This window comes from Lissotriton helveticus, chromosome 7 (genome assembly GCF_964261635.1).
Source record: "Lissotriton helveticus chromosome 7, aLisHel1.1, whole genome shotgun sequence".
Lineage (NCBI taxonomy): Eukaryota > Metazoa > Chordata > Amphibia > Caudata > Salamandridae > Lissotriton > Lissotriton helveticus.
In genome coordinates this window covers 48028396-48042669 of record NC_136068.1, presented here as the reverse complement: position 1 = coordinate 48042669, position 14274 = coordinate 48028396, and the positions used below count along the sequence as shown (strand labels likewise).

The following is a 14274-nucleotide window of genomic DNA, read 5'->3' as shown; positions in this document are numbered from 1 at the left end:
GACACAGTTTGCCACTGCACACGACCCTTGCCCACATCACATCTTCAACAAAGCCAGCACCGTCATCGCACCCCATCTCCGAAAAGCCATCAACATCTCCTTCAAGACAGCAACCTTCCCGGAGAGCTGGAAGCACGCCAAGATCAACACCTTACTCAAGAAACCCAAGGCAGACCCCAAAGACCTCAAGAACCTCCGGCCCATCTCCCTGCTCCTTTTCTCTGCGAAGGTCATCGCGAAGACCTTCAACAAACAACTGACCCGCTACCTCGAGGAGAACAACATCCTGGACCCGTCCCAGTCTGGGTTCCGAAGCAACCACAGGAACCGAAACTGCCCTCATCGCCGCCACTGACGACATCAGAACCATGCTAGACAACGGAGAAAACACGGCCCTCATCCTCCTGGACCTGTCAGCCACCTTCGACACAGTTTGCCACTGCACACTACGAACACGCCTCCATGACGCCGGGATCCAAGAGAAGGCCCTGGACTGGACCACCTCCTTCTTCTCCGGCAGAACACAGAGCGTCCGCCTCCCCCCCTTCCGCTCCGAAGCCACCGAGATCATCTGCGGCGTACCCCAGAGCTCATCCCTCAGCCCAACGTTGTTCAACATCTACATGGCACTGCTCGCCCACGTCGCCCGACTACACGACCTCAACATCATCTCCTGCCGATGACACCCAACTGATCCTCTCCCTCACCAAGGACCCCCACACCGCCAAACCCAACCTCCACAAAGGAATGAAGGCCGTCGCCAAATGGATGAGGAACAGCCGACTGAAGCTGAACTCGGACAAGATGGAGGTCCTCATCCTCGGATCCACCCTTTTGGCCTCAGACGACTCCTGGTGGCCGACCGCACTCGGAACAGCTCCAACACCCACCGACCACGCACGCAACCTAGGGATCATCCTCGACTCCACCCTCTCGATGACTGAGCAGGTCAACGCCGTCTCTTCCTCCTGCTTCAACTCCCTTCACATGCTCCACAAGTGGATCCCCACCGAAACGAGAAGAACGGTCACTCAGGCCCTCGTCAGCAGCCGGCTGGACTACGGAAACGCACTCTATGCAGGAGCCTCGTCCAAACTCCTGAAAAGACTTCAACGCATCCAGAACCCCTCTGTATGCCCGATCCTCGACATCCCTCGCCGCAGCCACATCACACCCTATCTAAGAGACATGCAATGGCTCCCCGTCAGCAAGAGGATAACCTGCAAGCTCCTCACTCACGCACACAAGGCACTCCACAACACCGGACCAGCGTACCTCAATGGACGACTCAGCTTCTACAACCCCACCCGCCAGCTACGCTACGCCGACCTCGCCCTCGCCACAGTCCCCCACATCCGAAGAGTAACCTCTGGCAGCAGATCATTCTACCAACTCGCCACAAAGACCTGGAACACACTCCCCATCCACCTACGGCAGACCCAAGACCGGCTGACCTTCAGAAGACTCTTCAAGACCTGCCTTTTCGAGCAGTAGCAGCATTCCCCTCCCCCCAGCACCTTGAGACCCTCACGGGTAAGTAGTGCGCTTTACAAATGTATTGATTGATTGATTGATTGATTCACGTGCCCTTAAGAGTGCGTGACATGGTGAAGTCCCGCAGCTGAGCTACACAGCGTTTCCCATGGTTTGGGAGGGGGGTAGCAGGCCTTTTTGTCCACATCTGATAACTCGCCCCACGAAAGCAGTCTGCGAGCAGAGCGTGATTCACCCGCTCCCACTCACATAATAACTTGGCAGTGGCCGGGGGGTTTCCTTTCTTTATTGGGGGAAGGATGAGGTTGGTCCTCATGTGGTCAGATCAATCTGATCACCTCAGCCAGCACGCTAACAAACGAAGGGGGGCATGAGTGGCAGTGTGAGCCACCATAACCTTCAAAGGCCATGGCATATAATATAACACAGCCCAGGGGAAGCATCATCGTTCTTTTTTGTATTTGGGATTTGTAGGCCAACTTTCAGAATGGAAACAGCCGGGGTACAAATTTCACCAAGAAAACTATGCACACAGCAGCCTTAGCAATTAAATAGAAGTCTGATCATTACCCAAAGATCAGATAAGAGTTTGCCGGGGTCAGAGCAGAGGACTTCATGCAACACAATCAGTGACAAAAGGGAAGATCTACATGTAAACGTGAACGTGGGCAACAGACTGACAACACTAAGGAAGAAGCAGTGACATTTAAAAACAAGTGTTTTTTTATTAAAAGCAGGAGGATGGCTGTAGTAGAAGCTACTCAGGGCTGAACAACGGGGGTGCATGCGAAATAGCACACAGAATCTCCATGGCAGGTGGCAGGGGACACTGAAGAAACACACAGGGTCGGGGTACGTGGAAGCAAGACAGGGAGGGTGGAAGATGACAGAAGAAACATGGAGGAAGGGGGAATCAACATAAAGGGAGCAAGTGGGGGAAGCAACAACAGGCAGAGAACACAAATGCACGGGTGGAGAGGAACGTAACATGGGTTTTGGGAAAAGCACATCCGCTACAGAGAGCAACACTATGCTGGGGAGAGAAACATAGGGACAAATAGTAACCGCTGCAAGCAGTGAACGGGAAGCAGGAGCAGACTGCACTCACCTCTCCTGGGCTGTAGATGTTCGGCCCTCCTCTCACTGCCTTCTCCCTCCACTAACACATCTTCTTGCTGGCATGGGCTAGCGGTAGATACCAATGGTGCGGACTATGCCTTCGTCTTCCGTTGCTGTTTGCTTCACTTACTTGCACATAGCAGGATTTTGGTGCAGCCGGGTTGGTGATGCTTCGGTGGCACGGGCACCAAAACATTAGAGAGCTACAGAGCTGCTGCTGACTTAATGAGCGGGGACCGGTTTGAGTCTCAGTGTCGGCTCTATCCTGTGCCTACAATATGCCATCTGATTAAACAATGGAAACAAAATTACAAATGCCGATCATACTGGGAATTATTTCCCAGTATGAACAGCATTTGTAATTTTTTTCTGGTGACATATTTCCAATCCAAAATCTGTGTGTCAGCACTCTCACGTGCACTGACAAATCCACAGCTGTGTTTGTGCTCGATTTGAGGGCTCCTATCACAAGGAGGGAGGGGGAAATCTACACGTGAAGTAAAGGAAAGATAAGGCAGCCGAAATATAAATGCATCCAAAACATGAAACACAGCGTCCTGAGGATGTTTTTCGAGTGGGGTGCATACATGAACAAAAAATATATATAAACACGGGCGCTGTGCAGAAACCTAAAGCGCGGCACCCGTGTACATAAAAGTTATGCTGGGGCACTGTGATGATTAAATAAATGACAGCACACACTAATAAAAATAAGCAATCAGAACACAACACAAAGAAAAAAAAATAACTTAAAAACACTCACAGCGTAAGTAAACTGTAGTTGGTCGGTGCTGCTGACCGACAAACGGAAGTGATGAATCAGGAGCACCGACCAACGAGGAGCCAGCAAACAAGAGGGACGCTGGAGTGAACCAATCCCAAGCAGTGGGTGGGATTACACTCTGTATTGTAATTACTACAGGGCTTTCAGGCAGCGCATGCGTGCTGGCTAGGCTGGACCTAAAATTGATAGGACCCATTTAAGTGTGACAAACTACAGGACCAATTCGCTAGTGAAAGTGGATGCGAAGATATTGCTAAAAGTGTTGGCCAACAGGCTTCACAGGGTGAATTTATCACTAGTAGTTACTGTAGTGACCCAAAGCTCGGATTTGCACCTGACTGGTCATCAAGATATCCGATGAGAACTAGAGGTCACCTTCTCTGAGAATCCAGAAATGCAAATGTAGAAACATTGGCCATATCTCAAGATGCAGAAAAAGGCCTTGGAACATGTCAAGCAGACATATTTCTTTACGGTCATAGTCTGTATTGCGTTGCTCAGGATTTCATTAATAAAGTTAAGTGGTTATACATAAACTTGACAGCACAAATAAATTGTGGTGGACACCTCTCCTGCACAATTTCATATCAAAGGCGGCACCCATCAAGGATGCCCCTACTGTTCTTACTGGCTCCAGAATGCAGAACAATGTCATACATTCACCCCAGTACAGAGATCGGGCCTAAATCCATCATTTTTTTTGCTCACCATGCCATTCCAGTTTGAACCCAGCCATATGCAAATCAGTCTTGACCTTGTGCCTCATGGGAACAGTCCAGCCCAAACTGCCAAGCTAGGTCCTCCCTGTACTGGAAACAAGCATACTAGGACCGGTTTTGGCGTTTCACCCCTTTTCAGCCAGGATAGCTGGATTCCAGTGGCATGGAGAGCACGGGACCCACGTCTGGGCATACCCGTCCCACTCGGGGTGACAAATGCAAAAACAACAGTTGATGGACAGAATGCAGACAATGTCATACATGCACCCCAGTACAGAGATCTGTGCCTAAATCCATAGTTGTATTGTATTATATATGGCACTTATAAAGCGCAGCTCTCACCCTACGGGTATCTTGGTGCTATAGTACGTGAAACATCAGTCCGTGGAAGATGCCAAAGGGGTTCCAAAGAGAGGGATCTTCCTAACGATCAGATTCTAGGGAACAGCCATGTTTTAACCCTTTTCCTAAACTGCAGAAGATCTTTGAACTGCCTGATATCCAAAGGAAGGCTGTTCCAAAGTTTGGCAGCGGCAGAGCTGAACGCTCTGCCTCCTGATTTTGCTATGCAAGTTTTCGGCGCTCCCACCAGGCAGGCCATGGAGGAGCGGAGGCACCTTGATGGAGTATACCACCCAAAGGTCGACTTAAGAGGTTTAGGTCCAGCCCCATGCAGAGCCTTGAAAACCAAGCTGAGGGACTTACATTGGATCCTCTTCCTAATTGGTAACCAATGAAGCTCAGCAAGAGCCAAGGAGCCTGATGCACACCGCAGTTTTGCCAGTGCTAATTTGCCCGCAAAGGTCTTGACTCTTTGGAGATGATCAACCAAAAATTTTGGAGCCTCAAATAGTAGGGCATTAAAATAGTCTACCCTGCTGAGACTTCCAACAATCAACGCTCTGGCTGTCTTAGGCACCAGCGGAAGATTTTCCTCAGAGCTCTAATCAAGGAAAAACAGTTCCCCACCACCTGATTTACATGTGTTTCCAAGGTTAAGTTAGCATAAATTCAGTACTGCTTTGGCTGGAACCAAAAGCGGAGCAGCTGAAGAAGGCCAAAACTTATCAGGAAAAGGGGGAGGAACATTCCCCACCGTACAGTATAAGACCTCGGTCTTATCTGAGTTGAATTGAAGCGAGTTGACTCTTAGCCAATGAGCAGTGTCACGCGTACAATCATGAAACGTCGCTAGGGAAATTGACTGTTTCCCCTCCAAGGAAAGGAGAAGAAGAGCTGAGTGTCGTCAGCATAGTTCACCAAATTCACACCATGTGCCTTTATGATTTCAATCAAGGGTCTCATATAAATATTAAAGAGGATAGGGCTAATAGCCGATCCCCGAGGAACACCATGGTGGACATTGGAGAATTTTGATTGAAACGGCGGAAGGAAAACCGCCTGACACCTGTCCAAGAGATACAAACTGAACCATTCTAATGCCATCCCTGACACCACTACCTCTTCTAGTCTACTCAGCAAGATGTCATGGTTGACCATGTCGAAAGCGAATAGAAGGTCATCTAGCATGGTCACTAAAGCAGTTTCCGTTCCATAACCAGGACGAAAGCCGAACTGGACATCATCCAACCTAGAGTTCGATTCCAAAAACTGAGACAGGGTTCTGCTAACCAGATGTTCGATGATTTTAAGCAAACATGGTAAGAGAGAAATGGGTCTATAGTTACCAGCACAGGTCGGGTCGAGTGTCGCTTTTTTTAGGAGCAGAGTAACCACTGCCCGTTTCCAGCATGCTGGTACTGATCCAGAAGTTAGAGAACTGTTACAAATCTGGCGCAAAATGGGAAAGATCTCAGGACCCAAATCCTTCCAAATTTTGTGTGGGAGAGGATCTAAAGGGGAACCGGATGACAACCCCAAAGGAATTCTGTTAACGATCTCCTCTGAGAAAGGCTCAAAATGGTTCAGAGAGTCTGACTCTATCTCATTTATCTTTCCTCTATCTTGTGGCCCATCAGTTTCCGTGATAAGACCTTCTTTCCCGGAAATATTAGTCGCCATCAAGCCATCAATAATTTGCTTATTTTTTCCATAAAAAAAGTTGCTAAGTTATCACACAAAGCTTGAGTCGGTGGGATTATAGACTGTGTACATTCAGGATTGCTTCTATGATTCGAGGGAGTGGACTCAACTTCATACAAATATCACAGGGTCAAAATGTTCTTGATTCCCAAATTTGTCTTTATTATTCAAGTGTCCGTTACATATAGACGACAGTTCCAAGAATCATTTCCAATATTCCAAGTAAATCCAAGATGATCAAAAAACATCAAACAGCCGACGCGTTTCGTCCAATGAAGGACATCATCAGGGCTATGTTTAAGGCCTATTCAGGTGCAGGACCTCAACCTCCCTTTTCAATGTGTCCTATTCTGTATCCACTATGACTGTCCGTCAATCCCAACAAGTGTTGACAAATCCCAAGAGAACTCAAATATTTTCTTTAAAGTCTGTGTCTGCTCTCAATCAAATTCCTTCACCAAAGTTCTGAATCAATTCTGTTAACTCGTCTACGGGAAGTCCTGATCCATGGCGACGGGCAGCTCATCTGGTATGCCATTCCAGTTTGAAACCAGCCATATTCAAATCAGTCTTGACCCTGTGCCTCATGGGAACAGTCCAGCCCGAACTGCAAAGCCAGGTCTTTCCTGGAATGGAAACAAGCATCCTAGGACCGGTTTAGAGGTTTCACCCCTCTTCAGCCAGGATAGCTTGATTCCAGCAGCATGGAGAGCACTGGACCCACGTCTAGGCATACCCGTCCCACTTGGGGTGACAAATGCAAAAACAACAGTTGATGGACAGAATGCAGAACAATGTCATACATTGACCCCATCACAGAGATCAGGCCCCACCAACCATGCTGTCCGCATTTGGGATGACGCCACTAATTCTCTTGGGTAGGGACAGAAACTAACTTTGGCCATCCAGCTTTGGGATTCTGAGAAATTGGGCAACCTATGGAAATCAAAAGGGTTTGATAGATGGGACCTTATTGGCATTTCACATATTACAGACATTTGCGGAGAGAGTGGGGTCAAATCCTTCCTCACACTAAAACAGAATACGAGCTGGAAGGCACTGAATATTTCAAATATGCACAGATCTTACACTCACTCTGGTCCCATGTTCCCAAGGGAACCCCTGTACCGAAGCTTCACCCTTAGAGGACAGAGTTTTAGATGGCCACCTACCCGACAAAACCATCTCCTTAATATACAAGAAACTAATCAATAACATGGGGGATCTCCTCCAATCATTGTGAGAGAAATGGAGGTGAGATGGGGTTGAAATAGATGACGAGGACTGACAAGAGGCAGTGTCCTCCCCTAGAGTGGTTGTGATTCCAGCGCGCCTTAGGTTAGTGCAGCTTAAAATCGTCCACAGAACTTAGCTCACCGGGCCCCGTTTGATGCATAAGGGGAGGTCTGATAATGGTGAATGCAAATTGCATTGCGGCCATGTGGGGACATGCATGCATATCATCTGGGAGTGCAAACATATCAGTTCCTACTGGAGCAGAGTCCATGACACAATTAATGCGGTGCTGCATGTCCATCTCCGTCCAGAGGTGCGTAGGTGTCTCCTGAATATATGGGAGCCCATGGTCCTGAACACTCATCAAATACAGTGGGCTACACTAGGGTTCATGCTTGCTAAAAGAACTATAGCGCAATCATGGGGTGCAAATCACCCACCCACGCTTGAAGCCTGGGAATAAGACCTTGATTGGTGCATGTTTAGAGAGAAAACGGTGTATCTAGCCAGGGGATGCCCCAAAAAGTGGTCCCGGATATGGATTACTTGGAATACGAACTGTGGAGAGATGTGTACCGCCCCGCTGTGCTGAACAAGATGACCTCCTTACCCAGTAGCGTTCCCCTCCTATGTGATGCAATGATATGACACTTTTTCCTCCTGTGCATTTTTACAATGTATAACCTGACGGATACCACTGTATTGTTTATTGGAACCGAAGCATGTTTAATAAAAAGATTTATAAAAAAAAATACCCCACATATTACATCACTCATGACATCTTCTATGACATCATTGATAATACCAATGCAATATTTGAAGTAAAAGTATTGGTGAGAAAACTGCGCATGGCGGGTGCACCATGAGCCTTATAAGGTCCTGGGGAACCCATCCCCCAGAGCGGTCACCACTGGGTAGTTATAGTTAGGATTGTATTCCCATAAGAAATGCATTATTGGTGATGCTAATAACTTGGCCCCGTTTGATGAATCTCCAGGAAACCTACCAGAAATGTGCGAGTTTGTGACTAGTGTGCACATGAAAAGTTTTGGGCTGATCCGTCAAGTGGCATCCGAGAAAAAAGTGCGGTCCCAAAACACAGTTAGTGCTGGACTGTTCCCAGGGGGAGCAGAGTCAAGACTGATTTGCGTATGGTTGGGTCCAAACTTGGGTGATGTGGCGAGCAAATAATGATAGATTGAACCCAGATTTGTGACTTGGGGTAAGTGATTGAAAAGTTTCAACTTTTCATTCATTACTTTATTTTATGATGTTGCTATGTAAACCCTCAATGGCTAAGGGATGCCTTGCTCTCTGTGTCACTGGATTCAAGCTAGCCTGGCTGATGAGGGGTGATATCCCAAAACTGGTCCCAGGATGTTTGTTTCTGGTCCAGGGAGGACCTGGCTTGTCAGTTTGGGCTGGACTGTTCCTATGGGGAGCAGGGTAAAGACGGACTTACTTATGGCTGGGACTCTACTGGAATGGCATGGCATACAAAAAAAAATATATATATATTTTTTTTTAAAAAAATGATGGATTTAACCCAGATCTGTGACTGGGGGTGAATGTTTGATTAATTTAGCATTCCGTTCATCAATTGTTCTTTTTGCTTTTATTACCCTGAGTTGGAAGGATAAGTCTAGAGGTGGGTCTCATGCTGGTTATGCCACTGGACTTAAGCTAGATGGCTGATGAGAGGGTGATACCCAGAAACCGGTCCCAGGATGCTTGTATCTGGTCCAGGAAGGACCTGACTTGGCATTTTGGGCTGGACTATTTCCATGTGGAGCAGGGTCAAGACTGATTTGCATTTATCTGGGTCCAAATTGGAGTGACGTGGCAAGCAAAATATTGATGGATTGAACACAGATCTGTGACTTGGAGTGAGTGCTTGAAAAGTTTCAACGTCCATTATTTTATTATGTGATGTTGGTCTGTAAATTCTTGACTTGACCTAGTTTTACATACAGCCAAGTATCTTCGTGCCATCATTGCACTTTATAAGAATGCATAAAAAATATAAACCATATTGAGGCGACACTGTATTCAGCAATATCAATTATCATGCAAAGCCTTTTTTAAGAACTAAAGTATTTTCTTTCTTTGTTTGGAGAGAGTGCCATCTATGGAGGAAAGAAGGACATGACATTCTTACACAGAAACGTTTTCAAGCATGTGCAAAGTCACCATGAAAAAAACAAATAGCTGGACATGAGTGTTTAGAAAGAAACCAATGTTGAAGCTGTACCATTGAGAAGGACACTTTCCCCAGGATGATAAGCTTATCTACTCCTGTTCAGACACTTTTGGGCTCATTTACAAGCCCCTTGCGCTACTTTACGCCGCCTGACCCCACATTGCGCCGCCATTGTGTAACTTTTTGGATGCAATAGCGGCACTACATGTGATTACCTTATGGAAGGTGTGTACAACAGGAAGCAAATATTGATTTATATAGCACACTAATCATTCGATGGGGTATCAAGATGCTTGGGCAGGTATGTAAGTTTGTGATCTTCTAGATGCTTATACGAAGTGCCAGGTCTTCAGCTTCTTGCTGAACTCAAGAAGTGAGGAGGATGCTCTGTTGATGTGAGAGAGGTTGTTCAATGTCTTGGGGACGATGTATGAGAAGGAGTAACCTCAAGTTTTGTTTTTGTGGATGTGGGGAATGTGTGCAAGTGAGGGAGGTAGAGTATGGGTGTCTGGTTGGCTGGTGAAAGTGAATGCGGCTGTTCAGGTATTCTAGTCCTGTGTTGTGTAGGGCTGCGTATTATGTGCGTGAGACATTTGAATTGGCTAAGCTTGTGAACGGGGAGCCAGTGAAGCTTACTGAGGTGGGTGTAATCCTGGTGCAGCATGGGAGGTTGAGTAAGAGTCTTGCAGTGGTGCTCTGGATGGTCTGGAGTCTGTGTGGAAATTGTTTGGAGATTCCGGAATAGACAGTGTTGCCACAATTCATCTTGCTGATGATAAGTGCTTGTGTCACATTCTGTCTGGTGTTCTGAGGCAACCATTTGAAGATTTTTCGCAGCATGTAAAGGATGTGGAAACAGGAGGAGCACATTGCATTGACTTGAGCAGTCATACAGAGCTTGTCATCTAGGATGATCCCTAGATTTCTTGTGCGGTCTGTGGGTGTTGGTCCTAGCTCAGACGACCATCAGGTGGGGGTCCCATGGGGAGGTCTTCTTGCCAGAGTCCAGTACTTCACTCTTGTTGACGCCGAGCTGCAGGCATTTAGTTCACCTCCAGTCTGCTACCATGGTCGTGAAGGTGGTTCTGGCGGTGGTTGTTTTGTCCGTCAGAGAGAGGATGAGTTGGGTGTCATCAGCGTAGGAGATGATGGTGATATCTTGTGATTGGAGGATGTTGGTGAGTGGAGTCATGTATGTGTTAAAAAGGTTGGGGCTGAGGGACAATCCCTGTGGGACTCCGCATATCTATTTCTTGGTCTCTGCAGCCTGACCTTTTGGGTTCTTCCCAGGAGAAAGGAACAGATTCATTTGAGATTGGATAGTTGTATATCAATCTTGTGGAGTTCTCATGAGGGTGTTATGAGAGACAGTGTCGAAGGCTGCAGAGCGGTCCAGCAGGATTAGGGTCGCAGTTTCTACTGTTTCCAGGATGATTCAAATGTCATAGTTGGCTGCATTGAATGCTGGTTCGGTGCTTGGTTCTCTCTGAATCCTCACTGAGAATTGGCTAGAAAATGGTGACGTTCGAGGTAGGTTGTGAGTTGCTTGTTGATGGCCTTCTTGATCACTTTGTCTAGATAGGGAAGCAGGCAGATGGGTCAGAAGCTGCTCGGTTGATTTGGGTCAGCAGTGGGCTTCTTGAGGGCGTTGATGTCTGCATGTTTCCATTCATCCAGAAAGGGGCAGATGTGATGGAGTAGTTGATGATGTGAGTGAGGGTATTGCTGATTGGGGATGTTCCCAGGTTGTGGATGTGATAGGGACATGGATCCATTGGGTTAGCAACACGTTCTCTTGGGTTGTGTTGGTGTGCTAAGTTGCTGTAGAATGTTTGCGATTTTGCTATGGAAGAAGTTGGATAGGTTATCGCAGAGTTTCTGGGAGGCAGCAAGGTCTCCTCTTTTCTGCTTGATTCCGTACCATGGTCAGGCCCTGTTTAAGTAGATGACTGTAATAACCTCACCTCACATTCTTTGTTTCTTTTTATACCCTATGATTGCCTCACAAATATCTTATGATAACCCTGGTACAGTATTACTCTATGTATATACCTTTTTTTTGAAAAACAATAAAAATATATATTTTTTAAAAGATCTCCTTGCAGCTGTTGGAGTTTCCTTTGATGCAGTCCACTAGTGCTATTTACTTGGGGTCTCTAATTTGCTGGTGATAGTGTCTGAGTGTCGTAGTAAGCTGTTGTGCTGCTGGCACAAGTAAACTGACAGATCGCTGCTTTAGCGCAGCGATGTGTCAATTTCTTGTAAATTAGCCCCTTTGTGATTGGTGCCTTTCTAGAGCAGACTCCAGGTCATTCAAGTTCTCCCATGACTGTAGAATATAATATTCAGCTCTGATGTCAGTACCTGCTACTATGGTAAGCCGCTCCTTCTTCTACAAGAACAGTTATATGAACATTCATTTCAGGACTTGTCTCACCTTTACACCTTTCTTCGGACTATTCTTGAACTGTTCCACAACTTCGTCTCTGTCACGAATGTATGCCTCGTGCCCACCAGCCCTGGAATAAACACCACTGGTCACATTCTTCTCAAGGGTGGTGGAGAGGTCCGTAAGCAAAGACCAGCATGTTTCCAAAGAGGCCTTTTCATTCTTCGCAACCATTTCCTCGTAATTGTGTTGCACTTTATTCTGGGGGACAGAGATTAACACAGGTAAGCCAATCAATACGGATTCAGGCATTGTTGCTGTGGTAAGGAAGAGAGAAGCACAGAAACAGATTAGCAGAATATGTTCAATTTAGTTAAATTAGGTTTTGGTTTTTGTATTGCATAATTTGTTTAATATAACAGCCCCAAACAGTGTAAGGCACAGTATTGTTAGATTATGCTCTAATTGGCTAGTGAAAAGGAGTCGCTTGAGACCATGGAAGTAATATGAGGGTGCAACATGATGGTTCACACTCCACAGGATGCTAACACTAATCTACTTCTAGCTATACAATTAATAGTTCACCTCATCAGTTATTATGATTGAAGGGACAGTTTGTCCAGAAAGGTGTTGAGTGGATGGAAAGTCTGGGAAATGTTACTGGAAATGGGATGATGCTAGTGATAAAAGATATGAATACATCAAATATTGGGACTGATTTCCAAAGATTTTGCTATTAGTATGCATGAGTATTGTTTACTTTTCGCTTCCTTAAGAATTACTCTGGGAGTGGATCCTGGCTTACTTCAGAGAAAAAATCACAAAGATAAATCGATGTGGGAGTCACAAGTGCTTTTTTAAATTCATTAACAATTGACATATTTTTATGAATTCATATATATCATGTTTGTATTTTTATATGTTGAATTGTGTACTTGTCTGCAGAGTTGACAATTCTGAAAGTAAATAATTTGATGTGTGATTTTACTATTGTTTGCTGTTCTTTAATTATACTACTTGCTAAGTCTCTTTTCACAGGGTCCACCCCGGAAAAATGAGGAGTTCTGCTGTCTGCAGAAGAAGCTGCTTTAAGAACAGCCTCTTGACTGCTTCGGAGGCATTGGAGGTGCTCTCTCACAATGAAGGCGCTGCCTTGAAGATGGCAACATTGAAGGGGCTGTGGAGGCGGAGAACTGAAACTACACCTGCAACTCTAGGATCACTTAAGATGAAGAGTAAGGTTAGGAGGTCTGGGTGTCCCTGAAGAGTGTAAAGTGTGATACTCTGAACACATCATGACTAAGTTCAATGATCTAATCCGTATGACCTAGCCAAAGAGGAAGGCATCCTGTGGCTGGAGATGGTGATGCTTGTTTTGAGGACCACTGCTCCATCACTCATACTGGGGTAGCAGATTCACACCTGTTTGGGTTTGCACACGTGCACTCACTGGAGACCGCAGCAATGACAGCTGGGTTAGGTGAGAGACCAGATGATCCTCAACTGGTGGAGGTTGCGCAGAAGCACATCACCTCTAGCAGCACCACCTCCACTGAATGACCTGCGTAAGCAACAGAGGCCAACCCTGATTATCTGGCACTTACAAGGATAGTGGCTTCTTGCCTTCGGAGTGTAACATGATTGCCTGTAGCCAGGTCTATGAGCTCTGGGCACATGAGTACAATGACTTATACCTCCTTCTTTGCAGCTGCCTCTCAAAACCTTGGTGGACATAAGCGCAGCTACATAGAGGTTGCCACTCACCCCCAATTTCACAACTGCCTAATTCAGCACATTCTGTTCTGAACATCCAGTGAGCATGGTCCTTGTGTCCGTGTTTCACACTTCAGCAACAGTGAATCCTTACCTTTCACTGGCCTTCATGAATCCACCAGATCATTTTCCAGCAGACCACCTGCTCATTCACAAAGCTCTACCTTCGTTTGTTTGGGCTCTCCTTCAGACTACACCTTCAATATTGTACAGAGTGGTCTTCAACTTTGGTACAAAAACACCCTCTGGAACAGAATCCTCAACACTACTTTTGTCCTTTCCTCTGGCTTTTCTGTATCTATTTGTCGCCATGATGACTCCTTGTTGAGACGAGAACGTCCCTCACATGGTGTAAAGACAAGTCCCCTGCCAGCTGTGTCCTGTTGCAAGTATCAGTAATTTCAGTTTCTAGATATTTGACCCCAGTCTCAATCTGATCTACTGTCTGCATGAAGGGCTAGGCCTGCCTTTAACCTGCATCTGATCCTGGACCTACACCGTTATTAGAGGAGCACAC

The 14274-nt window shown here is 46.3% G+C and overlaps 1 protein-coding gene across 2 annotated transcripts in view; it reads right to left on the bottom strand.

Moving 5' to 3' along the window:
* Window positions 1-14274, bottom strand: part of LOC144767995 (guanylate-binding protein 2-like) — a 274664-nt gene that overhangs the window by 126508 nt on the left and 133882 nt on the right. For both annotated transcript variants that reach the window (XM_078651385.1, XM_078651386.1), the window contains exon 8: window positions 12033-12245. In XM_078651385.1, coding sequence (XP_078507511.1) covers window positions 12033-12245 — 213 coding nt within the window. The remainder of the gene's footprint in view (window positions 1-12032; window positions 12246-14274) is intronic.